The sequence below is a fragment of the Ursus arctos genome, unplaced genomic scaffold, assembly GCF_023065955.2.
Source record: "Ursus arctos isolate Adak ecotype North America unplaced genomic scaffold, UrsArc2.0 scaffold_26, whole genome shotgun sequence".
NCBI classification, from domain to species: Eukaryota; Metazoa; Chordata; class Mammalia; order Carnivora; family Ursidae; genus Ursus; species Ursus arctos.
The window spans coordinates 42159224-42183924 of NW_026622941.1; the positions used below are offsets into that span (position 1 = coordinate 42159224).

Here is a 24701-nt window from a genome sequence, read left to right on the forward strand (position 1 = left end):
CCAGGTTCTGGGTCACCAGAGTACCTTCCTGGCTGCGAGGAGGCCCGGGACACTCAGTTGCCACAGGCCTGGGTTTCGGGTGCACCAGCCAACTCCCAGGCCAGCCGCACTTGGCCCTTCCTTTCTCGTGCTGAGTCTGTCTGGCCTTTGGGCCCCGGAGGGGGCTCTCTAGGTCTGGGATCCTGTGGGAGTGATGATGGCAGTGGGAGGAGGTCTGTGTGTTTTGGGGAGGGGGTAGAGTGAGGAGGTCCCAGAGTTTAGATCCCTGGTGGGAGGCTCTGTCCAGGTCCATGGGCTGGGGATCTGGATCGCTGGTGGAGGGAGGGGCACCTGTGTGTTGTCTGCTTGATAAGAACATCTGTGTGTCAGGGTGTCTGATGGGGCTGGGGGGAGGGTCTGTGTGTAAGTGTGGGGGTGTTTTTGTGGTCTGTGTTGGGAATATCTTTTTTTTTTTTTTTTTAGATTTTATTTATTTATTTGACAGAGAGACAGCCAGCGAGAGAGGGAGCACAAGCAGGGGGAGTGGGAGAGGAAGAAGCAGGCTCCTAACAGAGGAGCCTGATGTGGGGCTCGATCCCAGAACGCCAGGATCACGCCCTGAGCCGAAGGACTGAGCCCCCAGGCGCCCCGGGGAATATCTGTTCTTGATGGGCAACAGCACAGACAATGGATAGTGGGGAGGAGGTAGTGGGGAGGTCTCTGTGTCTGGGATGCCCCTGGGGGTGATGGTGGTGGTGGTGGGTGGGGGGAGGGGGCTATCAAGAGAGTGTTGGTTTCTGGGGGGAGGGGAGGTCTCTATGTGATCCCATTGCCAGGAATTTTCATATATTGAGGTGGAGGTGGAATGGGGGAGTGGAGGAAGTGGACCACTGGTGTCCCATCAGTCACACGTGATAAGGTTCCCCTCCAAAGGTGTCAGGAGAGCCAGGCCTTGACCCTCCTGGCAAAATCCCTTCTCGGTTGCCCTTCTCCCTTCCTTTCCAGCTCTGCCTCATGCTGGGTAGCTGGGTATTTGGGGCTGCCCGCCCACCCCCTGCAGCCTTCAGGATGTATGAGTGTGGCACTAGGGGCGGGTGCCTCGGAGACAGCCCTCTTTCCCTCGTGGCTGCGAACACCTTCTCTGTCAGCCTCCCAGGGGCAAAAACTGGGCTGGAAGTCCACGCGTGTGGACACAAATGGGAGATTTTCGGAGCACATTATATATGATCCATGAGCTTTATTGGAAACGTCGAGACTAAGCACTAAGCACGAGGGAGAGGGAGCCGAGGCAGCCGCCAAAAGACGTCCCTGTGCAGCTGCAGCCTCAGTCATTGTGAGGAAGGCAGGGGAGGCCCGGTGGGATAGCAGCACAGACACAGCACCCACGGAAGTACACAGCACCCACGGAAGTACACAGCCGAGGGGACCCGGGCCAGTCTGTCCCTTAGAAGCCACAGGTTTCTGCCAGGCCAGGCTCCCAGAGCAGCCCGAGTCAGGATGGGATCTTGCCCAGGGCTGCGAGGAACCCAGACATTTAGACTTCTGTGGCCGGGGGTAAGGACGACAGCGGCTGCCAGCTGGGCGGGGAGCCTGGCCTTCCCCGGAAGAATCCACGAAGAGCGAAGGACGGGGAGAAGGCGGGGGAGATGCAGGAAGATAAGGTTGCAGTTTGGGCAGGTCAGGCCGGCTGGTTCTCGAAGCCCTTCCGCTTCAAGCGCAGGGACTTTGGTTGCTCCGGGCCTGGCTGCTGGAGGCAGGGACTGTTGACTCGGAGAGTTGACAAAGCGGGAGGTGCTACGCGAACCGCACGGAGGAGCTGCCGCTGCACCTCTGGCCGCAGGGCGCGCACATTCCCGTGCTCACCGCCACGTTCCCGCTGCAGGGGGCGCTGCACACGCTGCCGGTCACCGGCCGGGAGCCCGACACGCAGAGGTCCCCGCAGACGACCCCGCCCCGGGAGCTGCTGACACCTGCAGGAGGAGAACAGGGCTTAGTCCCCGGGCGAGGTCCTCGCTGGCGGCCCCTGCCTACTGGCCAGCACCCCCTTCTCTTGCTCAGAGCTCTTTCCCTCCGTTTCTATTCCTACCACCCCCCACTGCCCGCCCGCCCCCGCACTCCTTCCTGCACTCTGGCCTCAAGCATCCTTGATAACTGTTCTCCCAGGTCCTCCCTATAGGCAGAAACAGCTATTTAACTTATAGTCATATAGTTAGTTAATTTATAATCATTCACTGCCACCCACCCCCTTCCTTTCAGGGTTTCAAAGATGGCCTGTGCCGGCCTCCTGTTTTTGCAAATAAAATTGCATTGGAACCAAGCCATGTGTACTCCTTAGCTATTGCTTATGGCTGTGGCTTTCACATTACAGTGACGAGTCGAGTAGTTGAGACAGAGGCTAGGTGGCTCACAAGCCTGAAATATTTGCGATCTGGCCCGCCTGCCCACCAGGAACCCCAAGACCTTATTTCAGAACCCACAGTACAGATTACTTACACACATTTACAGCACCAATGCCCTCACACAACCTTGTAAGGAGAGCAAAGAGACAAAAATTAGTTGGGGAGCGCAACCCTCGCAACTTCCCTCCTCCACGGAAGCTTGATGCAAATGACATGCAAATGACATGCAAATTAACGCAAATTAACGCCCAGCTCAAAGCACGGTTTCCCAGAGATTGAAGAGATGTTCTTCCCACAGTTGTCCGCCCCACCTCTGTTCCTCGCCCTCCAGCAGCCGCCTGTAGGTGGCGATCTCGATGTCCAGGCCCAGCTTGGAGTTCATCACCTCCTGGTACTCCTTGACCAGACAGGCCATGTCCTGCTTGGCCTTCTGCAGGGCGGCCTCCAGCTCGGCCAGCTTGCAGCGGGCATCGCTCAGAGCCGTCTCGCCCTGCTGTTCCGACTGGGTCACTGCGGCCTCCAGCTTGGTGTTCTGGGGACCCAGAAGAGAACAAGGTGGGTAATGGTCCCGGGTCTCTCTGTCCATTTCCTGGATGTGTCCAGTCTCTCCCCGCCCCCAGCTGGGAACACCCCAAGAACAGACCTCTCCCCTTCATCAGCTGAGTGTCCCCCAGGGACCACAACAAGAGACTGTAGTCCTGCAGATGGGCCGGAGTGGGAATGGTGAGATCCACTGGGGACACACACTGCCTGTGTGACTCTGGGGAGGCCCCAGGAGACACTTACCTGGCACTTGGCATTCTCAACCTCAGCGGTCAGCCTCTGGATCATGCGGTTGAGCTCGTTGATCTCCTCCTTGGTGCGGCGCAGGGTCTCCCCATGCCGGATCACCGTGGCCTTCATCTCCTCACACTGGGGGGAAGCAGAGATGCTCCTGAGGCTCAGGATGCAGTTTCCCACCCATTCAGACACCACAGACGATTGGTAAGTTGTACAGTGCTCAGCCTGTGCACCCATGCATGGCAGCCCTGCTCTACCACCCAAACTGAGAGATGTCTGTCCTCTTACCATCCCTAATAATCAAAATCCCCAGACAAAAGAGGTCTTCCCTGCCCACTGCCATGTCTAGGAGGCAGGTGTCCTATGCCCCTCACCTTGCTGCGGTACCAGGACTCGGCCTCAGCCCGGCTGCGGCTGGCGATGTCGTCGTATTGAGCCTTGATCTCGGCCACAATGCAGTCCATGTTCAGGTCCCGGCTGTTGTCCATCTTGACGATGACCGAGGTGTCTGAGATGTGGGCGTTGAGAACACGGATCTCCTGCAGATGGTGGGGGGGTGGGAGGATGGAAGGGATCTTGTTTACACCCCAGCCTCACCCACCAGTGTGGACCCAATCTTTTTAGTCCTTCCCAGGTCTCCAGCCCCTGCTCCCACTATAGCCTCATGGACTGCAGCTCCGGCCCAAATCTCTGGCCAACTCCAGTCCTCAGCCAAAGCCCGATCTTCCAGGCTGGCTGCCAGTTTTCTGCCTGGACCAGGGCCCCTCACCTCCTCATACAGGCGCCGCAGGAAGTCAATCTCCTCGGTCAGGGCCTCTGCGTTGGCCTCCAGGTCTGACTTGCGGACGTAGGCGCAGTCCACATCCTAAAGGGGAGGGGGGGGCACAGGCGTCTCATTGGGAAGGCAATGCAGAGCTCTCCCTACCCAGGAGGGCACACACCGGGCTGGGCAAGCTCCCTGGAGACCCTCCTTAGCTGCTCATCCTAATGCCTGGTATCGCGGCATTGGTGGAATCCTTTATTCGGTCCGAGGGGTCTGGAGCAGCTTTGGGTAAGGGAGGGGGCCTGTGAGGTTTCCAGGCACTTCTTCTGGTACCTACGCGGATGATCCCTCCAGAATCCACACCGTGCACTATCACTGAAACTGAGGCTCTGGGTAAAAGGGGTCCATTCTAATGATGCTCCTGCCCTCTCTGTCCTGACCCCTCAGGGAAAGAAATCTAGATCTGTGGTCAGAAGAAGAGGTCTCTGGGATTAATTCTGCCCCTTCCAAACCAGGGCAACTCAGGACAATATGCTTGACCTCTGTGCCTCAGTTTCCTCACAGTAACCCCTGGCTGCCTCCTATGGACGTGGTGGGAAGGACCTGGGGGGTCCACGTGATGGCACTTGTGGCGGATCAAGTCTAAGGGGTGAGGAACAGCAGTACTGTTCACGCCAGCCTTTCACAGCTGTTGGGGGCCTGAGGATGCGGCCACCCCCAGCATTCACAGGTCTTTCAATCACAATAGTCAGGAAGGAGCGCTCTCTGGCAGGCACAGGGCAGAAGGAGGTGGGAAGCCATGGGCCAGATGGGAGTTAGCTCGGTTGGAGGAGTAGAGGGCCCTGCTTGAAGCAGGCAGGGTACTCCGATGTCGGGGCCCACACTGGGAGGATTGGGGCCTGGCGGGGGCAGGTGGGGAGGAAATAGGGGAGGGGTTCCTCTATGTGATTCTGGGGAAGTCGCTCAGCCTCTCTGAATTACAGATGGCTCCTCCCTGCCTCTGCCCTGCTTTCTGAGTTGGGGAACACGGATTCCGGGGTCACTCACCTTCTTCAGGGCCACAAACTCGTTCTCAGCGGTGGCCCTTAGTGCCACCTCCTCTTCGTATCTGGAGATAAAGGGCGCAAGACTCAGGGCTAGAACTTTAATACGCTGGGATTTGAAGAGGAAAAAAAGAGAACGAAAGCCCAGACAAACACATCCCAGGAACCGGATAGACTCAAAAAGGGTTGGGCTAGAAGGGAACTTGTCCATCCCTTTCTTCTGGGCACTCAATCCACCCTGTCACCCAGTGCTCTTCTGGTTTCAGGGACTCTCCTTCCTGATGTGGGTGGTGGGTGTGCAGGGGTGCCGTGCACATGTTTATAGGCTTTCTGTTTCTGGAGCGTAACTCCCTGGGGGGCAGGAACCCCCTACGAGTTCTGGTGCCCCCCCTCCCCATCCCACCTCAGGGCTTAGCCCAGCCCCCGGAACATAGAGGAGATGTCAGTGAAAGTTTGATGAATTAATGAAACAAGCACATAAGGACGAGGCGGCTGGAGCAGCTTCCGCCCTTTCCCCCCCGCCCCCCCCCCCATGTGTAAACTCCCAGAGCATTTTTCCTCACAGGCTTCCTGTCAGTGTCTTCTTCCTATTGGAAAGTTCCTCTTGTGGTCTAAGCCAAATCTATCCTGCTCTGGCTTAATCCCCTTTCCTTTCTTGAGACTATCCTCCTGGCCACACTCACTTCTTCTTGTAGCCCTCCAGCACTTCCTGCACATGGTTGAGCTCTGAGGCCAGCCTCCCGCTGTCGGCCTCCACGCACTCGGCCTCCCGCCTCAGCGTCTCGATGTAGCCCTCGAACAGGGGCTCCAGGTTGCTCTCGCAGCACTTGCGGTTCTGGTAGAACTGCCACTTGGTCTCCAGCAGCTTGTTCTGCTGCTCCAGGAAGCGCACCTGGTGTGCAAATGGGGGAAAAGTCTGTGGGAGAAGCCAGTATCCCCAGCCCTCTTCAGACAGCAGGGAGAGTCAAGACTGAACTAGGAGGGGCGCCTGGGTGGCTCAGTCATTAAGCGTCTGCCTTCGGCTCAGGGCATGATCCCAAGGTTCTGGGATTGAGCCCCACATCAGGCTCACTCCTCCCCTGGGAGCCTGCTTCCTCTTCTCTCACTCCCGCTGCTTGTGTTCCCTCTCTCACTGGCTGTCTCTCTCTCTCAAATAAATAAATAAAATCTTAAAAAAAAAAAAAAAGGACTGAACTAGCAGTGAGGTGTGCAGAAGAAACGGGTGGACAGCAGGGCCCCTGCTGGGCTCTCTTGGTCTGAGGAGGCATGAGGAGAAGGTATGGTCTTCGGTGGCCTAAACTCTTGCATTGGATGCTTAGCTATCTCTGCAGGCCAAGTAGCTGATGTGAATGGGGGAAGATTCTGGAAAATGGGGAGGGTGAAGACTTGGGGGAAGAGAAGCATGCTAGCCTTTCCTGGAAATCACTCACACTGAAGACAGGCAATGGTGAAGACGTACTGTGCGGGCCAGAGAGGATGCCAGCAAACAAGACGAGGCCCCCGAGTCCCCACCTCCAGTGTTCAGCTCAGACACTTTAGCTGGAGTCGAGACATTACCTTGCTTTTTAGCCCTGGTATCCTTCCATCCAATCTGCTGAGCGGAGCTGGGAATTTTCTACTTGGAACTTCCAGAAATGGGGACTGGGGATTGCTGATACTCTGTGGGCTCACTTCAGGGGGGGTCTTAGCTGACAGGGCTCGCACTATGGTAGGGAGTCTCATGGCTGCCTTAGCCCCCATCTTGCTTTTTAAAGTCATGGCCAGCTCACACACTGGGCCGCTCGTAGCTCTGGTGTGGAGAACTCTGGGGCCAAGAGGGGGAGCCACTGCCCAGTGTCACACAGCCGATCAGGAGAGAGACTGGACGTGGCGCCCAGAAGGCCTGTTCCTGGGCCAGGACATTGTCCACGCTCCACTCCCTGGCTGCCTTTCCCGGGTGTGAATGTCGGCACACTCGGGGTGCAGCGCCTGCTGAGATGGGCCAGCTCCCGCTGGAGGGGAGCATGGTAGTCTCCCCCAAGCTTCGGACCCTCTAGCCGCAGGGGCCTGGAGAGAGCCTGGGCGTGGAGTCCTCTCTGCTACCCACCCTCAGTGCGCCCGTGGGCAAGCCCCCGGCCCTGTACCCTTGTCTCCTTTGTCTTCTGTGTACACTCGAGGGGCGGGTCTGGTGGCAGTGATTCTCAAATGTGCAACCCTCGCAGGCTGACCCCAGGATCATCCCCTTGTACGATTTTACTCATGATTTATCTGTGAGTGGATTTGCTTGGCACTTACATTTACACTTAGATGGGGTTCAAGGGCTAACTTTGTATTACCACCATAGCTGTAAAACCGGTATCACTAGGCATACATAAAAGCAAGTCATAAAATATTAAATTCTAGCTGAAACTGCTGTCCCAGGCAGCTCTGAACCTGAGGCTTGCTCTCTTTATTAGAAGTGGAAGAACAGCAGGTATTAGAGGGATACTGAAGACTATTAGCTCCTAATGAGATTTAATCAGAAGGATTGAAACAAACATGAGAAGAGATGACTGTTCCCATCGGGTGTTTCAATGTTATTTAATGCTTTAATGTACCACCTAAAATGATCACATACAATGTCAGCAGCCCCCATCCCCCATTTCTAGAGACTGGCCGGGAAATTCCAAGGTTCTCCCAGGACTGCTAGGCTCACCAAGAGTGTGAGCAAGGACATCCCCCTGTCTGTGGAGACCCTGCCTGTCTGGTCAAAGGTTGTATATAATAATAGTGTTATCAAGTCAGGAGCTGCTGCCTTATACGCATCTCTCTGTGTCTGTCTGTGCCCTGGGTGTGTGTCCATCTCCTCCGTCAGGCTAGGAGCTCACCTGGGCTATATCCCTCCTGCCTCTGACTGCACCCTCAGTACCCCAGCCTGAGTCTGCGCATTGGTGGGATTCAGGAAGGGTGTGATCAAGGACACCTACCTTGTCGATGAAGGCAGCGAACCTGCTGTTGAGGAACTTGATCTGCTCCTTCTCCTCCTGCTTCACGCACTGCGCATTGGGGTCGATCTCCAGGTTGAGGGGCGTCAGGAGGCTCTCGTTGACGGACACAGTGGTGATGCAGGGCGGGCTGGGCCCGCACACGCCGCCGGAGCGGTAGCCGAAGCTGCGGCCGCAGGAGCCGGCGCGGAAGCCTCCGCAGACGCTGTGGCTGCCGAAGCCCCCGGTGAGGCCGCGGTAGCAGGAGACGCCGCGGTAGGGGGCGGCGGTGATGCAGCAGCGGCCGGGCCGGGGCCCGCAGGCCGAGGCGCAGCTGAAGGCGCGGACCCCGCAGGGGGCGCCGAGGCGGGAGGAGAAGCAAGACATGGTGCGGCGGCGGCGCTGGCGGCGGCGGGTGGCTGGAGCCCGGGGCCCGCGCTGCGCCTTATATCGCGGCCCCCCGGCCCGGCGGGAGCGCGCGGCTAACGCGTTTACGAGCTTGGAGGTCGGCCCTCGCGCCTTGTCCAGGCGGGAATCAAAGCGGGCCGGGCCGGCCAGCCGCCTCCATAAAACGGCTTCACATCCCGCCCGCGCTTTATGGGGCTCGGAAAGGCCCGGTCACGTTGGTGGGCCGTGCGCCCCACACTCGGGGCGCCCCCTCTGCGCCCCTCGACGGGGACTCGGCCCGGGCGGCGCTGGATCAGAGGCTCCGTCCCCGGGCTGGCCAGCCGGGCACAGGCGGCCCCGCTTGGGTCCCAGCCGGGCGCCGCCGCCCCGCAGGCCGGCAACCTTGGTCTCCCATGCGGCCCCGCAAGGCATTGGGGGACGAGTGCGTGTGTGCTCGCGCGTGTGTGTCCAAGGGGAGGGGTCTCGGAAGTCGGTTCTGCCGCTTCTTGTCTTAGACGAGTGAATAACCTTTTTGAGCCTCAGTTTCCTCACGTGCAAAGTAGGAATAATAAATAGTACCCGTCTGCGAGCTGTTGCCAGGACCTAATGACATAATGGACAGGAAAGCATTTAGGGCCCTGCCTATCACTTAGTAAGAGCTCCATAAATGTTTGTTTATTTGTTTGTTCTATTTATTCTATTGTTAATTTGCCATTCATCCTGTCTCCCTTTGGGCAGAAACTTTCTCTTCTTTTTCAGAATTCAGCTCATAGCTCCTCTCCTTGTAAGTATCTCGCCTCCACCCCCCAGTCCTGGAAATTGCTTCCTGTACCCCTGTCCACTCTCCCAGGGGAGGGGAGGGGAGGGGATGGGAGGGGAAGGGAGGGGCGCAGCATCAATGGAGTGCCTCCAGTGTGTGAGGGCTCTATAATGCATTATCTTATCTTTACCCCCAGGACATCCTCCGCTGGTCAGTGTTACTGTGCCCATTTACCTGATTGGGAAGGTGAGCTCAGAGTGGTTCAGTGACTTGTTTAAGGTCAAGCACAGAAAGCTCTATAGAGGAGGGGATTCAGAATCTGAAAGGAGGCTCCCAGTCCTCCCCCACGCTGGCCCCTCCCAAGGTCTGAGTCTTTGGGGACTCAGTGAGGGTTGAGTTCTTCTCCTAGGCAGGGGTCCAGACTGCTAGGGTTTGGGCTCTTAGAAAAATAGGCCCGTTCCCAAGCCTTCCCCTCCCCTGGTGCTTGGTCATGGCTACCATCTCTAGAAGGCCATAATCCATTGTAATGGAAGTTAATTATATGTCCAATTACGGACAGAGGAAACTAGAATGTAAACTCAGCAGGCAGCATTAAAGAAAAACATGCAAACCATCCTCAGCTTCCTTTGCTTTTAAATATAAGTTGTTATTATGCAAAGGGTAATTAAAATCCTGGAACTCCAGAAGTCATCATGGCCAGCTCTGCCTGGCAACCCATTTCCAGAGAGTGCCCCTCGGCCCCCTCTGCTGTCTTTCCCAACACTCTGGTGGACTTGAATCCCTTTGGTCTAGCCTTGACTTTGCAGGAGCTTCAGCCCGACCTTAGTTGGGTCCTCTGTGGAAGGTGGAGTCCAAGGCTGAAGTGTCTTCAGCTGCCACTCCCAGCTTTAGCTAGGGCTGCCAGGTGTTACTGATGGCTTCAGTACCAGGCATTTCTACGCCAGTTTTCTCCAGGGAATAGTAGTCTTGGCGAAGTCTTCCCCTGGTGTCTCCCTCACTAGAGGAGACGGAGTTACCCTGAAGCATGGAGGATTCAAATTAGACTTATGGAGGCCCTTACGTGAGGCTTGCTGGGATCTGTTTCTGGGTTTTGGTGGGTGGATGGAGCTGACTCTTCTGAAAGTGTCCCCAAAGGGAACCCTTCCAAAGAGACTGTCTGGAGAGTGTGGCCCTGAACTTGGGGTTTAGTTGAGGGAGAGACCCTGTGTTGGGTGGAGGGGTGAGGAATCTTGAAGGCACCCGGGAAGAGGTGGAGGTGAATGGGCAGGCAGCCGGATATTTGGAACTCTCCCACCCCAACCACAAGCTTCATGGGTCCTGCGGCGTGAAGTAGCTGAGCAAATGCTTTTTTGATTGTGTGGGTGACTTTGCCATGAGCTGGTGGGGGTAGAGGCAGTCTCCCTCTGGCCCCGCCAAGGGTCAAGGATCATGGGTTGCCTTGAAAACTTGTCCTCTGAGGCCTTGCCCGTGGATCCTCTGGCACGTGTTTCCCCTCAAAGCTGCCAGGGTCCCCTGAAAGAAACCATTCTGACCCAGATTCCCTTCCCCTCCTGAACTGTCTCTCGAAGTGTGGAGTCCACAGGCTTTGGCTGACCTTGATTCTTTGGGCTCCCTCTGGCCCCCAACTGTGGAAGAAATGCTGCCAAGGCTTCAGAGTTGCCTGAGTGTAGGATTTTCTAAAGCCCCTTCTTGATGGCGTTACTTCAGGAAAGAGGAGAAATGGCTGTGAAATCCCTCAAGCCCATAAAGGTGACAAAATGGCCATTCTACGCAGTGAGGCAGGTGGATCCGGGTATGTGGGTTTCTAAAAGGGAGGGGCAGTGAGGGAGGGGTCAGAATCCTCTTCTTCCTCTGGCTTTCTCTCTTCTAGCCTGGCTCACCATGACCTGTGGATCATCTTGCCTTAGCTCCCCTAATGGAGTCCTCAAATCCAGCTCCCGGACAACCACTCAAAGATACAGTTCTGGCTGTGCCTTCCGCTGCCCCTCGGCCTGTGGCGCTGCTGTGTCATGGCTGTCCCCTGCCCTAAGCATGTGCAGGAAGGGCTACAAGACGTGAGTTGGTGGGGAAGGTCTGTTTTCTCAGAGGGGGTTACATGATATGACAACTGGGAGCCACCGAACCTACTGGCCTTGGAAGCGTCTTCCTTCGTTAACCCACTTTGTGCTTTTATCAGCATCAGAGGCAGTGACAGGTGGACACATGAAGGGAAGAGAAGCTGAAGTAGCAGCGAAGATATGTTCTTTTGGGACAGGGTTGGGGAGAAGCCTTTAGGGGATGCTGCACCCCAGACTTTCTCCTCTGACCTTCTGGGAATCTTGAATGATTCCTTGGGTGACTGGGTTCAGAGCTGGTGACCACGTTACTTCTGAAACCACTGTCAGGAACTGGGGCGCAGACCTCACACTGACCTTGTCTCTCCTGCATCCGGTGGCGTGAGGGCAGCATGGTTCTGATTCTGGCTCTGGAGGGAGACAGTGCAGTTAGACAGTGGGAAGAACGTTTTAGCTCTGAGGGTGGAGAGACCCAGGGAGAAAGGGTTTCCTTCATTTTCCTGCCCCACAGTGACAAAGAGGGAGCTGGATGACAGGCTGTGAGTGGACTGATTCCTCACTAATTCCTGTCAGAGTGGAAGTCTTACTTTCCCATTTTCTCTCTGCCCAAGCACACTTGTCCACATTCAAGATGTCAAATACTTTTCTGGACTAACGCTGGTGTTTCATCAGCTTGGTTGTCCCCAGGGAGGTCTTCCTGAAGTCAGTGACAGAAGAATAAATTAAGAAGGGATTGAGATTAAACCACAAGATGGACTCCCTTTCAGTAAAGGGTGGGTGTCTGGGGGACAGGCCACAGGGCAGCTCATGCTGGCTTTCCTTATCACTGGAGGTGTGGGTGAGAGGGAACCATCCCATCCACCGGGGTGCTTTTGGCTGGGAGGGAGGGGGTTCCAGTTGGTGGGGGGGCCTGTTTGGAACCAGCCAAAGGTTTGGGCAAAATGGAAATTCCAGAATTGCAAACTACAATCATTGAAATGAAAAGTTCAATGAATGGGCTTAATGAAAGACTGTAGATGTCAGGGGGTAGGGTCAGTATCCTGAAGACAGATGAATAGAAATTTTCCAATCTGAACCACAGAGAAAAAAGATTGAAGAAAAAGGAACAGAGCCTTGGAGACTTGTGGGACAGTATCGAATATTCTAGCATATGCATACTCGGGGTTCCAGAAGGAAAAGGGTGAGAATGATGTGGGAAGATATTTGAAAGAATACTCTCCATATTTGGTGAAAAACAGCAATTTACAGATCCAAGAACTCTTGCAGCGTCCAAGAAGACAACTGGCAGTTTAAAGCAAAAATAACGATACGTAGAAGTAAAAGATCTGGCAATGATGACACAGCTGATGGGGAGGAGGGTCAATGAACTACCCTATCGTGAAGTGTGGAGTCACACAGTATTAACTCCACATAGACTTTGATAATTAAGGATGAATAGCTTTGGTTCTAGAACAATCACTAAAAACAAATATTTATTGTCATAAATAAAAATAAAATATTTCTTTTTAAAATTTTATTTATTTTTTAAAAAGATTTTATTTATTTATTTGAGAGAGAAGGAGTGAAGAGAGAGAGAGAGAGAGCATGAGCAGGGGGAGGGGGAGGGGCAGAGGGAGACACGGACTCCATTCCCAGCAGGGACCCTGATGCAGGGTTCATCCCAGGACTCTGGGATCATGACCTGAGCTGAAGGCAGACCCTCAACCAACTGAGCCACCTGGGTGCCCCCCAAAATAAGATATTTCAATAGAATAAATAATACTAAATATTTAAAAGTATTTGGTTAACTCAAAAGAAAGCAGAAAGGAACCATAGAGGACCCCAAACACCCACCTGAGACAAATGAGGAACAAAAAACCAGACGGTAAACTCAAATCCAATCACATAATAATGACATGAGATGTTTATGTCAGGGGTTAAAAACTAACCCCTCAATAACAAGAAGACAAACAATTTCGTGAAAATGGGTGAAAGATTTCAATCGACACTTTATAAAAGAAGATGTATTTTTTTAAAGATTTTATTTATTTATTTGACAGAGAGAGAGACAGCCAGCGAGAGAGGGAACACAAGCAGGGGGAGTGGGAGAGGAAGAAGAAGGCTCCCAGCAGAGGAGCCTGATGCGGGGCTCGATCCCAGAACGGCCGGGATCACGCCCTGAGCGGAAGGCAGACGCTTAAGGACTGAGCCACCCAGGCGCTCCTAAAAGAAGATGTATTAAGAGCCAATGAGCATATGGGAAGTTGCTCGTCATTATTAGTCATCAGGGAAATCTGCTATGAGAAAAACCCAACACTCACGAGAAGGCTAACATTTAAGAGACCGACGATACGAAGTGTGGAGCAGCTGGAGCTTTCACGGGGAGTAAAACGGTATAGTCATCTTGGCAAACAGTTTGGCAATTTCTTATCAAGTTAAACGTACACTACCAAATGACAAAGCAATTCTCCTCCTCGAAGTACGTGAAGCGTTAGAACATATTCATAGATGGGAAGTTTTATTATCATAAAGATATTAATTCTCCTTAAACTGATTTACAGGGTCAATACAACCACAATCACATTCCAAATAAGGATTTACCTAAATCTTAACAAGTTGGTTCTAAAGTTTATGGTGAAGAGTAGTAATCAAAAATAGTCGAGGCACTATAAAAGTATAAACGGGATAAAAAAGAATGAATGAGTATTTGCCCTTTCAGGGATAATCATAAAGCTATTAATTCAGTGTAGCATCCGCAAAAGAATAGACAAATTGACCAATGGAACAAACTAGAGAGCCCTTTAACTGACATATTATACATGAATAAAAACATAGCATATATATTACATACATATTAGATATGTTTTATGTATAATAGTTTTTTTTAAGATTTTATTTATTTATTCGACAGAGATAGAGACAGCCAGCGAGAGAGGGAACACAAGCAGGGGGAGTGGGAGAGGAAGAAGCAGGCTCATAGCGGAGGAGCCTGACGTGGGGCTCGATCCCGTAACGCCGGGATCACGCCCTGAGCCGAAAGGTAGCGCTTAACGACTGCGCCACCCAGGCGCCCCTATGTATAATAGTTTTATTATGATATATAATACAACATACATTATATAAAAACATTATATAAAAACATACATTATATAAAAACAGATGTTTTATATATATATAAAATATATAATATATGTCAATTTAGGGGCTCTCTAGTTTGTTCTATTGATTAATTTGTCTATTGTGTGTATATATTATATAAATATATTGAATATGCTAACTATATATAAATATATTATATAATGGGGAGCCTGGGTGGCTCAGTCTGTTGAGTGACTCTTGACCTCTGCTCAGGTCTTGATCTCAGGGTCATGAGTTCAAGCCCTGTGTTGGGCTCCATACTGGGTGTGGAGTCTACCATAAAAAAAAAGTTATATATAATATATAAAGTTGTATGCATTGCAGATCAGTAGTAAAGAAGGGACTATGCATTGGTATCCACATGGAAAAAAAACAGAGCTGGATTCCTGCCTTCTATTATATACAAAGTCAGTCCCAAGTAAATTCAAATTATAAATGTCAAATGCAAAACTTTAAAATTTTTGGAAGAAAAAGCTGGTGAATGCCTTTCTGATCTCGGTATAAGGAAGGATTTTTAAAAAAGATTTTTTATTCATTTGAGAGAGAGAGAGTGAGAGAGAGAGCACGAGACCATGAGAGCATGAGCAGGGGGACAGGCAAAGGGAGAGGGGGAAGCAGACTCCCCGCTGAGCAAGGGACCCAATGCGGGGCTCAATCCCAGGACCCCAGGATCATGACTGAGTGGAAGGCAGACACTCAACTGACTGAGCCACCCAGGCGCCCCTATAGGGAAGGATTTTTATGTAAGTCACATTGAATGCTTAATACGAAGGTAAAGGTGGGTAAGTTAGACATTAAACTTAAGAACTTTTATTTATCAAAGATGCACAAAGTGAAAAGACAAGCCATAAACTTGAAGGTGATATTTGTGCCACATACAAGTGACAAAGTGTAATATCTAGAAATAGAAATTTATATAGGAATATAAAAAACAGTTAGAATCTAATAAAAATAAGGCAAACAACCCAAATGTAAAATGGGCAAAAGAAAAGGAAATCCATACAGATAACAAACATTTAAAGAGATATTCAGCCTTGATAGGAATCATGAAAATGTAAAGCAAAACCAAAAATAAGACTGATTAAATCATTTCATTGTTGAAATTAAAGATGCATCAGAGAAGATATGAATCTGGAATCTGATCAAAGTGTAAATTGTTATTACAAAAGCTTTGTAAAATAATTTTTGTCTTGTAATACTGAACATTTGATCCAGAAATTCCAGTCCTAGGTGTGTATCCCAGAGAAATCCTCACATATATCCATCAGGGGACATTTAGAAAAATGTTCATAGCACCATCTTTGTAAGAGAAAACAAAATAAAGCGATAACAGAGTTACATAAAGTGTTGTGTATTCACGTAATAGGTACTATGAATCCTAGTGGAGGACTTCCATAATATTAAAAAAAAAAAAAAGCAAGTGATATCCTTTAAAAAAACGAAAAACAAAACCCAACCAAACAAAGGAAACTGAAAAAAATTTTTTTCTGGGTATATGCATGTGTGTGATAAAACTAGAAGAAAAGAAAGGGAATTCTGACACAAATTCAAGGAAGCGGTCACCCCTAGAGCGAGAAGGAGCAGGGGACAGGCTGGGGACGGAGTGTGCAGGCCCATGCAGATTCCTTTTTTTTTTTTTTTTTTAAGATTTTATTTATTTGACAGAGAGAGAGAGACACAGCCAGAGAGAGAGGGAACACAAGCAGGGGGAGTAGGAGAGGAAGAAGCAGGCTCCCAGCGGAGCAGGGAGCCCGATGCGGGGCTCGATCCCAGGACCCTGGGATCACGTCCTGAGCCGAAGGTAGACGCCTAACGACTGAGCCACCCAGGCGCCCCGGCCCATGTAGATTCCTAGTAACGTTTGGTTCTTGTGCTTATAAGTGGGCTCATGGGTATTTCATTTTCATTATATTATTAAATACATAATAAAATCAACATACTATTTTAAAGACATGAACTCTCAATGGAAGACCTAATTGAAAACCTAAAGATAAAACTGAAAAACCTAAACAGAAAATCTTACCTAAAACATAAGGCCATAAGTTCAATGTTAAGGTGAGCGGTCAGTGCGTCAGAGTGCGTTGTACGTGGTAGGAGTGAGAAGTTCTTCATGAGACTTATTTCTGCTTCTATGCATGAATATGTATGTAGGTGCTGATTCATGATATAAAATGTATTTCTTCTTTTGAGTTATGGTTAAAAACTGGTTTGACAGCCAGTACCCTAAATAGCTTCTTGTCAAAGCATAGCAGCAGACACATACCTAAAAGTTCGTATGAGCGTTATTAGCACAAAAACAAAAGTACACACATGTATACCCGCAGGAGAACGACATAATCACGCGCTGGGAGACTGTACGGCGGTGAAAAATAAATAGCGCGACGTGCTTCTGAATCTCACAAACAGAATGTTGGGGAGGGAAAAGCAAGTCCTAGAAACAGTGTAGTTCTATTTTTGTAAAGCTTGAAGTTAGGCAAAACTAAACAATTGCTTAGGGATTCACAGGCACGTGATAGTAAAGAGCCGAAGCATACTTAATACAAAACCCCAGGACAGTGGCTACTTCGGAGAGGGGTCAGGGACAGGGGATGCTGTGATTAGGAAGGGTCCTGCTTGGGCCTCGAAGGTACGGGTGGGTACACAAGCATTAGTTTCATTACTGCTGCTATGTAAACATTAAATGCATATTATATATACTCTTTTGCATGGATGAGAAGTTTATTAAAAAAAAAAAAAAAGAAAATGCTGTTCGGCTCATGCTCCCTGGGCCCTGGTTACTCCTTCAATTTAGAGACATCATCCTACTGTGGATTTCCTACCGAGTCTTGGAACTGGAACCCCAGCCCGGTCTCCCTCCTGCCCCACTGCTACCAGACCGGTCTTCCTCATTGCACAGCAAGGGGGTGATCTGCTCAAGCACTGTCAGTGGCTCCCCATTTCTTACTCCATGTGCCCAAGCTCCTTGGCTCTACACATTGCCCCCACCTTAAGGACCCTTCCTTCCCTCGCCTCCTCCTTCCTTCAAGGCCCATTCTAGCCCAGGGACCTCCACTCTCCCACCCGGGCTGACAGAATGGTCCCTTCCAGCCCTTGTCAGAACTCTGCCATTATAACAAGGTGAGGTCACAAACCCTCCAGGAAGGAGAGGCTACGGCCTCAGAGGCAAGGATTCCGGGAGCTATTTGGGCTGGAGCGGGGCTCAGGTGCTCATCGGAGGCTTGGAAGAGACCACAGCTCACTTCGTCATGGTGAGACTTGTCCACACATCGCGCTGGGTCACATGGGATGAGGGGGTCTTAGACTCTGCCCAGAGCTGTTGGACCCAGCCAGGCACAAGCTTGTCTGCTGTGCCTGCAGCTTTGGGGAATGGGAGCAGGAAAGGGTGGGCTGTGGGACGAGGGCAGAGACGGGCAGGAGATGATGTTTCGCTGTCTGTTCATAACCATTTCCCACACCCCATCTGCCCTGGAAAGCAATTTGTACTGGGCTGGTGTGAACAGTGCCTGTTCGCTGCGTTAAAGAGTGTGTGTGACTTTATGTTCCTCCGGGTGTAGAGCAAAGAGCACGGGCTTCGGGGGCAGTCGAGCTCAGCTCTTGGCTGGCAGGGTCACTCATGGCCTGCCGGGTCCCTAGTTCCTCGCACGGTAGGCGTAGTGAGCCTCAGCTCGCCCAAGGAAAGATAATGGAGACAGTGTCGTCCCCTTGGCCTTACTTCACAGGTGCTCCTGAGCCCTGGTGAGATGATGGAGCTAAAAGACCTTGAACGGTCTAAGGCGCCATGTGTGGTCCCGAGCCCAGGCTTGTTACGGACTGGTGTGTGGAGACAAGGTGCAGGAAGGGGAAAGGCCCACTGGTGTTGTCCCTTGCAGACAACACTCCCCGTAGTGGCCTTGGCTTTGGGGAAGGAGCTGGAATCGGGATCCCTGTCACTGATTAATAGCGTCCATCAAGTTAAGGAAGTTTCTTCCTATTCTTAGATTTTTAAAAAAATATTTTTTTTAAAATAAGGAATCACTGTTGGCTTTTTAAAAAAATGGTTTTTGTATTAATTGAGGTGATCACATATGGCGAATGACCATAACTGATTTCCTGAGGTTGAACTCCGCAACGCCTGGGATAAGCGTCCGCAGACTCAACAGATTATCACCCTGCGTGGTGGTTCTTTGCGCCCTCTGCTCCCGTTAGCCTTTGGCATCTCCAGACCTGATAGAGTGTCTGACAGAGCATGCGCCAGGGCGCCTGCCACGCGCATTTCATTCTCTGCACAACCCTTGGCGACAGAAAAGATTACCATCCCCATTTTACAGATGGAGAAACAGAGGCCCAGAGAAGTGAGAGGCCCTGTCCATGCTGGAAGGTGGATGGGCTGGTACTGGGACAGTCTTGCTGGCTTCAGCTGAGCGCCCTTGTTGGCTCTCTTCATCTCCCTGACCCTCCCCCGTTCTGTGCTGCCTCCACCCCACAGTGCGAGGAGGTACAGGCGACTGTGCAGAAACCCACGCCGAGCCTGAGGCACAGCAAGGAGGAGCTGAACAGGCTGAACCAGGCCATCCAGCGGCTGACCGTGGAGGTGGACAGTGCTAAGAGTCAGGTGAGGGGTGGCTGCGTGGGGGGCGCACTAGCGCGAGGAGTGGTGGGCAGGTGTCCATTATCCGTGACAACTAGGCTGGTCATCCCGCATCCTCTGGAATAGATGGCTAGAGTTTCTCCTCGTGAGTGTCTGAGCAAACGGCGAGTGTGGCTGTATGCGTTCGTCATGCTGCATTTGCCTAGGACTCTCTGTCTTTCGTGTGGGCAAGTAATTTACATGACGGTAAATATGGATAACGATGGATGCTTGTTTGCATATCAGTTTTTATGTGCATGTACATTTTTGTATCTGCGTGTTGTATGTGTCCTATGTAGCATTAAACTTGAGCCCGTCTTCAGAACTTGCAAGATTTTACCTAGAAATCCAGTTTTCTGGGTTCTCTTAAAAAATGTACAGATTTGGCAACATTTGGCTAGAGAAGAGAGGCTTCTGTCCCCTCTGTCGCCTTCACACACTCCTTTTGTGGGCCCCGGACCCCACCGCCCCAAGTTGCATCCTTGGACACAGAGGCTGAGGGCTCTTTGCCCTTGGTCATCATCTTGGCCGGCACTGTTATTAGCCTTGTGGAAGACAAAAGGCACCTGACCCATGTCTCTAAATTAGAGAAGTGAGAGGCTGAAAGCGTGCAAGAGGTCCCGGTGATTGCAGGAGAATGAGAACGTGCGTATTTCTTTGTGGAACTGGATATTTCAGCCAGGCCTCTGCAGGCATTCGGATTTGTGGCTCGGGCTCTAGGGCCTTAGAAGGGAGAGGGTCCCCCATGAATGCTTTCTTTCTCCCCACTTCTCTGCCTCTCAACTGCCTCTCTTTCGTCCCAGCTGCGCTGTCGAGCCCCCTGGCTCACGCTCTGCCTGCAGAAGGGAAGGGCTTCTGCTCCCTGTTTTTCCCTGCTTTCTGCAGGCACAAGTGTCTTGGCTTGGAGGGGCTCGTCCTTCTTCAGGAACTGATGGCTATGAGGAGGGGCAGCTGTTTGGGTTCCAGGGGGTGGCACAGTGAATGGGTGGCCCTGTCCTGGTTCGGTCTCCCGCCCGCCTCAGCTGCTCTGATTCCCAGCCCTCCCACCCCAGTTTCCTGAGCCGCAAGCACACCTCACAAGGCAAGCGTTCACCACCACCATCACCACCACCACCATCATCATCACCATCACCATCGCCGTATTTCTCCAGAGACTACAGATGCTGGTTTCCTGTGAGGAAAGGATATTCTTCCGGTTCATTTCCCTGATGGAACAACAATCCCAGCAGGATGTGTTCAGGAGCATTTGACGCTTTCTGGATCCCAGCTCCTATTAGCAGGTTCACACACTAGGTGTGAAAAGCGCTCTCTCGGCCAGCGCAGATGGCTGGCCCCAAGTCTCCATCCTGGGAGCCGGGCAGACACACACACACACACACACACACACACACGCATGTTTCAGAGCAGGCAGGCCCATTCCTTACAATGCTTTCTAATCCCTCACTGGCCCTCCAGCCTCCGAGAAAGGTCTGCATCCTTGAAGCAGGGGAGGGTGGGGGCCAACGATGTCCTGTCCGTGGTCTTCCCTTTGCCCCCAGCCCTGTGAACTAGACAGAGCCACGGAGCCACCAGCTCTGCAGGAGGAGGGTGCCGCAGACAGCGCCCAGGGCAAGCTGGCCTGGCTGGAGGCCGCCCTGCAGCGAGCCAAGCACGACATGGCGCGTCAGCTGCGCGAGTACCAGGATCTCATGATCGTCAAGCTGGGCTTGGACTTCGAGATCGCCACCTACCGCAAGCTGCTGGAGGGCGAGGAGAGCAGGTGAGGGCACAGCGGTGCTGCGGTGGTTCGGATATGGCCACGGTGAGGAGTGCAGGGGCGCAGGGAGGTCACTATCTGGGTCCTCATCAGCTGGAGAGGGGCGGGGTGAGATGACCCGGGTATCCAGGGACTTGTTCTCCTGGAGCAAGTCTCTCCCCAGCAGCTTGAGGCCCTCTAGACAAAATGTTCCTGCTGATGAGTACCTTTGGCACTGGGGATGGGACTACTTGTGAAGTCATTCACCCGCAGGCTCAGAGAGCTGGGCTCAGTCAGTCCATCGAGACAGCTGCAGGGACCAAGGCCCAGCCAGGGTGAATAAGGTCCCCAGTGTGGAGTGCCTTGTCCTCAGTTTTGCCCTTCTCCCCCGGTGTATAGGTAGAAAGGGTGAGGCTTGACCAATACTCTTCAGATTGTTGAGCTGTTTCCTCTGTGGCGTCCTTTAAAATGCCCTCTTTAAAAGGCTAAGTTCAGGTCAAAGAAAGCATAGAACTTTAGTCTTCTCCCTCTTCCAGGAAGTCATCCATAAAACTGAGCTATTTGACTTTAAGGAGGAAAGATTGAGTTTAAGGTCCAGAGGAGTCTGATGCAAAAGAGCTGTGGGGATGGAGCATGCCGGACGGGCAGATCTCTCTGCCTGTGGGGGAAAGCCAGGACAGTTTTGTTTTGGAGAATGGGGATTATTATACCCAGGAGTACTCACCTCCTTTCTCCTTCTTCCCTGCAGGCTTGGTCTGGGATTTGGGGCAGGGAGCTTCTGTAAGTAAATAATAGACCTAGGTTGGGTTAGAGGAGTCAAATCTTATCCCCTCTCCTCTGGGTGTATTCCTTTGGGAAGGGAGACGGGGTCTGCTTCCACTGTGTCTCCCTTTTTTGGGGGGGCTGTCTCTTCTCGTGGGGTTAATTCTTTGTGTGTGTTGGGGGAGGAGGTTTGTGGTCTGTCCTTTGGGGGAAGGTTCTGTTGGTTTGTCCTGGGGTGTGGGAGGAAGTTCTGTGGGTCTGTCCTTGTGGAAGAGACTGTTTCATTCTCGTGTGGGGAGAATCTGTGTGTCCAACTCCAGGGAGGGGGCATCCCTGAGTCTGTGTCTTGGGGGACCGGGTCTGTGTATCATTACGTTGGGGAGTTTGCACCTGTCTCCTGGGCGAGGGTGGGGACGGAGGAGGGTCTTTGCATCTGCCCTCTGGCAGAGGAATCTGTCCGCCTTCCGGGGCGGAGCGGGAGAGGAGGGCTTCCTTTCTCCGACAGCCACTGTCCTCTCAGCCCTGGGCAGCGCTCCCACCTGCGGGCTCGGCTCCGCCTCGGGCTCAGCCCGCCTGCTGCCTCCCGAAGCGGGCTCCGGCGCCCTGAACACGGGCGCCCCTGGCGGCGGCTGCGCGCTCTGCGGCTCCCCCGGCTGCCTGGGCGGCTTGGGCTGTAGCGGCTCCCGCGGATGTTGAACGTTCCTGCCCAGCTCCGGAGAAGTCAAAGAACCCCTAGCTCCTGCCCCCAAGGACTTGACCCCAAGGACTGTACCGCAGACGCCCCTTCCCATGGAGCTGGCCCTCACTTTATCTTTTCCTCTTGCTCCCACCCCCACCCCCCCAGAGTGTAAAGTCTTGGAATCTATTACAGGATGGTGACTGCCCTGTCCCCTGGGTGAAGGCAGCCCAGGTGCTGCGCCACTGGGGAGGCCTGGTGGCTTACCTGGACCCAGCACCCTGCTTCTGTGACCTGCCCCCCACTTCTCTTTCCCTGGGACTCCTCCTTTGCAATAAAAACTTCTTCAGGGGATTAAGCCCCCCTGGCTGTTTGTCCCTGGATTCCTCAAGCTGTGTCTGACCACAGATGATGCTGGCCGGGTTTGGGGGGAGGGGAGAAAAGGAGGGGACACTACCAGGAAGCAATCCTCCCCTTGCGGTGTGTGGGTCCGCATGACTTCAGTTGGTGGTGATATCACAGGATCCTCAGGGTGGTAGGGGTGGGCGACTGAGGGCCCTTGGGGAAAGGGAAAGAAAGGGTTAATTCCTCCTCAGCTCTGCATTCCCCAGCCTGGGGCCCCTCTGCAGAGCGGCTGGGTGCTGCCTTCATCCATCCCCTCACTGGCTCTACACACACTCACAGAACGGCCTTTGAAGGTCAGGTGTGGTGCTGTGTGAGCAAGGCACTCTGGTTCTGGAAGGGAGGCCGGCCAGACACCAGGAAACCAGCCCCAAAGAGAAGGGAGTGAGATGGGGATGGGGGCCAACCGTCCTCTACTGCCCTGGCAGGGCCACTTGAGGACACGGCCTGGGGAAGATGGCCCTCGCAGATTGGGGCTGGGGGTCGTGAACACCACCGGGTGGCCCCGGCCCGGGTTCTAGTTTAACAAGTGACCTGATGGCGGGCTGGGAGCCACACACCTTGGTGGACGAGGGCGTGTCTTTGGAATCAGATGGAGGGTTCCAGCTCTGCCTCTACTTCTAGGTCTAAGGTGTAGTTTGCTCTGAGTTTTCACAAGGCAACTGGACTTTGGGGGGCAGAAGATAGGCTAGTTTGGGGGGGTGGCCAGAGAAGGGCTGGGTTTCTGGGCTCTTTCTTTGCCACATAGGCCCCAGAGAAGCTTCCATTCGGTGAGCTCACATTCTTTTCTGTTGCACAAAGGGTTACATCATCAACACATCTGGGGAACAATAGTTTCTGCTTTCTGTGTCCCTGGGTGGGGTTAAGGTGTGTCATTGGCCAGAGGCTCTGGCTTTACCTTTTAAGGTACACTAGTGCCAGGGTGTCTGGTGTGTTCTCCTGGGTCCTTGCCCAGAAAACAGGTATCCAAAAGGCCCCCTTCCTGGGTAAACAGAGCAGTCTCATGCAAGAGGAATGAGATCGAAACTTGGCTGGAAGGCTGCCACCCACCTGAGGGGTAGGGGATGGGGACCCACTGGAGTCCCATTTGGTCAACACTGATGGACACCAACGGTGTCAACATTCTTCCCACACTCCCGGTGTGAAGTCACTGCCTGAAAGCAGAGCCGCCCCTCTGCGAGATTTCTCAGTTGGGCTCCATGTTCTCTGCATTTTGCCAACAGGTAATGACATTCCGTGATTTTCAAGGTCAGGTTTTTCTAGCTCCTGCCAGGCTGATCATGTCAAGGAAAGTGCTGAAGGAAATATCACCTAGGAGCTGCTGGCAGGATTGATGGTGAGCCTTCTGCCGCCTACATCGCCGAGGACGAGCTGCTCACAGTTTCCCGTTTCAAATCCCAAGCCTGATGTCACTTCAGATCCCAAGGGTCAGGCTTGCGAGCCTTGCGTGGGCCACCAGCCCTGTTTGTGGTTTGGGGACCGATTCTCAGAGTGGCTCCTCTGGCCACGGGCCACATTCCATGCTGGGGTGGGAGAGAACCGTCTGGTACATTTATAGAGAGTCGTTTACCAGCCTATTTAGAAGCTTTGTTAGTGGAGGCGACTTCTGAAGGGAGGCGGGTTGTCACCCCTTGAGTCATCACGTCTCAGCAGAAGGGGGGACCACTAGGGGTCAGCCTTCTTCTGTTGGCTCCTCGTGCCTGCCTCACACTTAACAGCCCTGCAACATGACACATGGAACTTAGCTGTGTTGCCAGGTCTATATGAGCCCCTCCAGGCTGGGGACCGTCCTGGTCACCCATCTCCAGGGCCTGCCACGCAGTAGATGCGAACCAGTCGAGTGAGGCTCTCTGTTTGGTCCGCTCTGTCCTTGGATGCATTGGGTTGTTCTTCCACCATTAACATGTCTCACCCGACGGAAACCCCTCGGGAGTCTCTTGAGGAGTCTAAATGCAATCCTTCCGGATGTAATTCAGCTGCAGTGTATCGGCCCGGCCAGCCTGGAGGAAGGAAGGAAGGGTCTGGATTCTGTTTCCAATCTTGCTGTTCTCCTGGCCAAACGCTGTCTGTTTCTGAGCTTCAGTCCTGCCCTCCCCCCAATCTAACCGGTATCGATTCCTTTATCCCTTTTAGTTTTCCTCCCTATTTGACCTCTCTGCACCATGGCTTATCCGTAAAATACAAATGTACCTGTCACGGGTTGTGTGAAAAATATATCGCTATATGTAAAGTGCTTCAAACACAGTAAGAATTACATAAATGTCATTACTATCTCATGTCCTGGTCTTTGGGCACC

At 52.6% G+C, this 24701-nt stretch overlaps 2 protein-coding genes across 2 annotated transcripts; one reads left to right on the top strand and one right to left on the bottom strand.

Annotated features, from left to right (window-relative positions):
- Nucleotides 1–1179: 1179 nt before the first annotated feature.
- LOC113257588 (keratin, type II cuticular Hb1-like) lies at nt 1180–8323 on the bottom strand. Its single transcript, XM_048216844.2, has 9 exons — nt 7910–8323; nt 5648–5856; nt 4969–5029; nt 3928–4023; nt 3533–3697; nt 3165–3290; nt 2690–2910; nt 2473–2504; nt 1180–1949 (listed from the first exon to the last, which is right to left on the bottom strand). The coding sequence occupies exons 1-9, from the start codon at nt 8291–8293 to the stop codon at nt 1774–1776; spliced, it is 1470 nt and encodes a 489-aa protein (XP_048072801.2). The 5' UTR covers nt 8294–8323; the 3' UTR covers nt 1180–1773.
- Nucleotides 8292–22023, top strand: LOC123001230 (keratin, type II cuticular Hb1-like). The gene is made up of 5 exons (XM_044385361.1): nt 8292–8411; nt 18690–18794; nt 20369–20589; nt 21314–21345; nt 21848–22023. The coding sequence occupies exons 1-5, from the start codon at nt 8292–8294 to the stop codon at nt 22021–22023; spliced, it is 654 nt and encodes a 217-aa protein (XP_044241296.1).
- The last annotated feature ends 2678 nt before the right edge of the window (nt 22024–24701 follow it).

Bases quoted from the DNA above. Each gene is read 5' to 3' on its own strand.
- LOC113257588 (XM_048216844.2), bottom strand. From the start codon at position 8,293: ATGTCTTGCTTCTCCTCCCGCCTCGGCGCCCCCTGCGGGGTCCGCGCC. The intron at 5,857-7,909 runs GTAGGTGTCCTT...TTTGCACACCAG, and splicing joins TCGCTGCCTTCATCGACAAG to GTGCGCTTCCTGGAGCAGCA. The intron at 2,911-3,164 runs GTAAGTGTCTCC...CTGGGTCCCCAG, and splicing joins TTGAGAATGCCAAGTGCCAG to AACACCAAGCTGGAGGCCGC.
- LOC123001230 (XM_044385361.1), top strand. From the start codon at position 8,292: ATGGTGCGGCGGCGGCGCTGGCGGCGGCGGGTGGCTGGAGCCCGGGGC. The intron at 8,412-18,689 runs GTCGGCCCTCGC...TCCACCCCACAG, and splicing joins ACGCGTTTACGAGCTTGGAG to TGCGAGGAGGTACAGGCGAC. The intron at 21,346-21,847 runs GTAAGTAAATAA...CTGTCCTCTCAG, and splicing joins ATTTGGGGCAGGGAGCTTCT to CCCTGGGCAGCGCTCCCACC.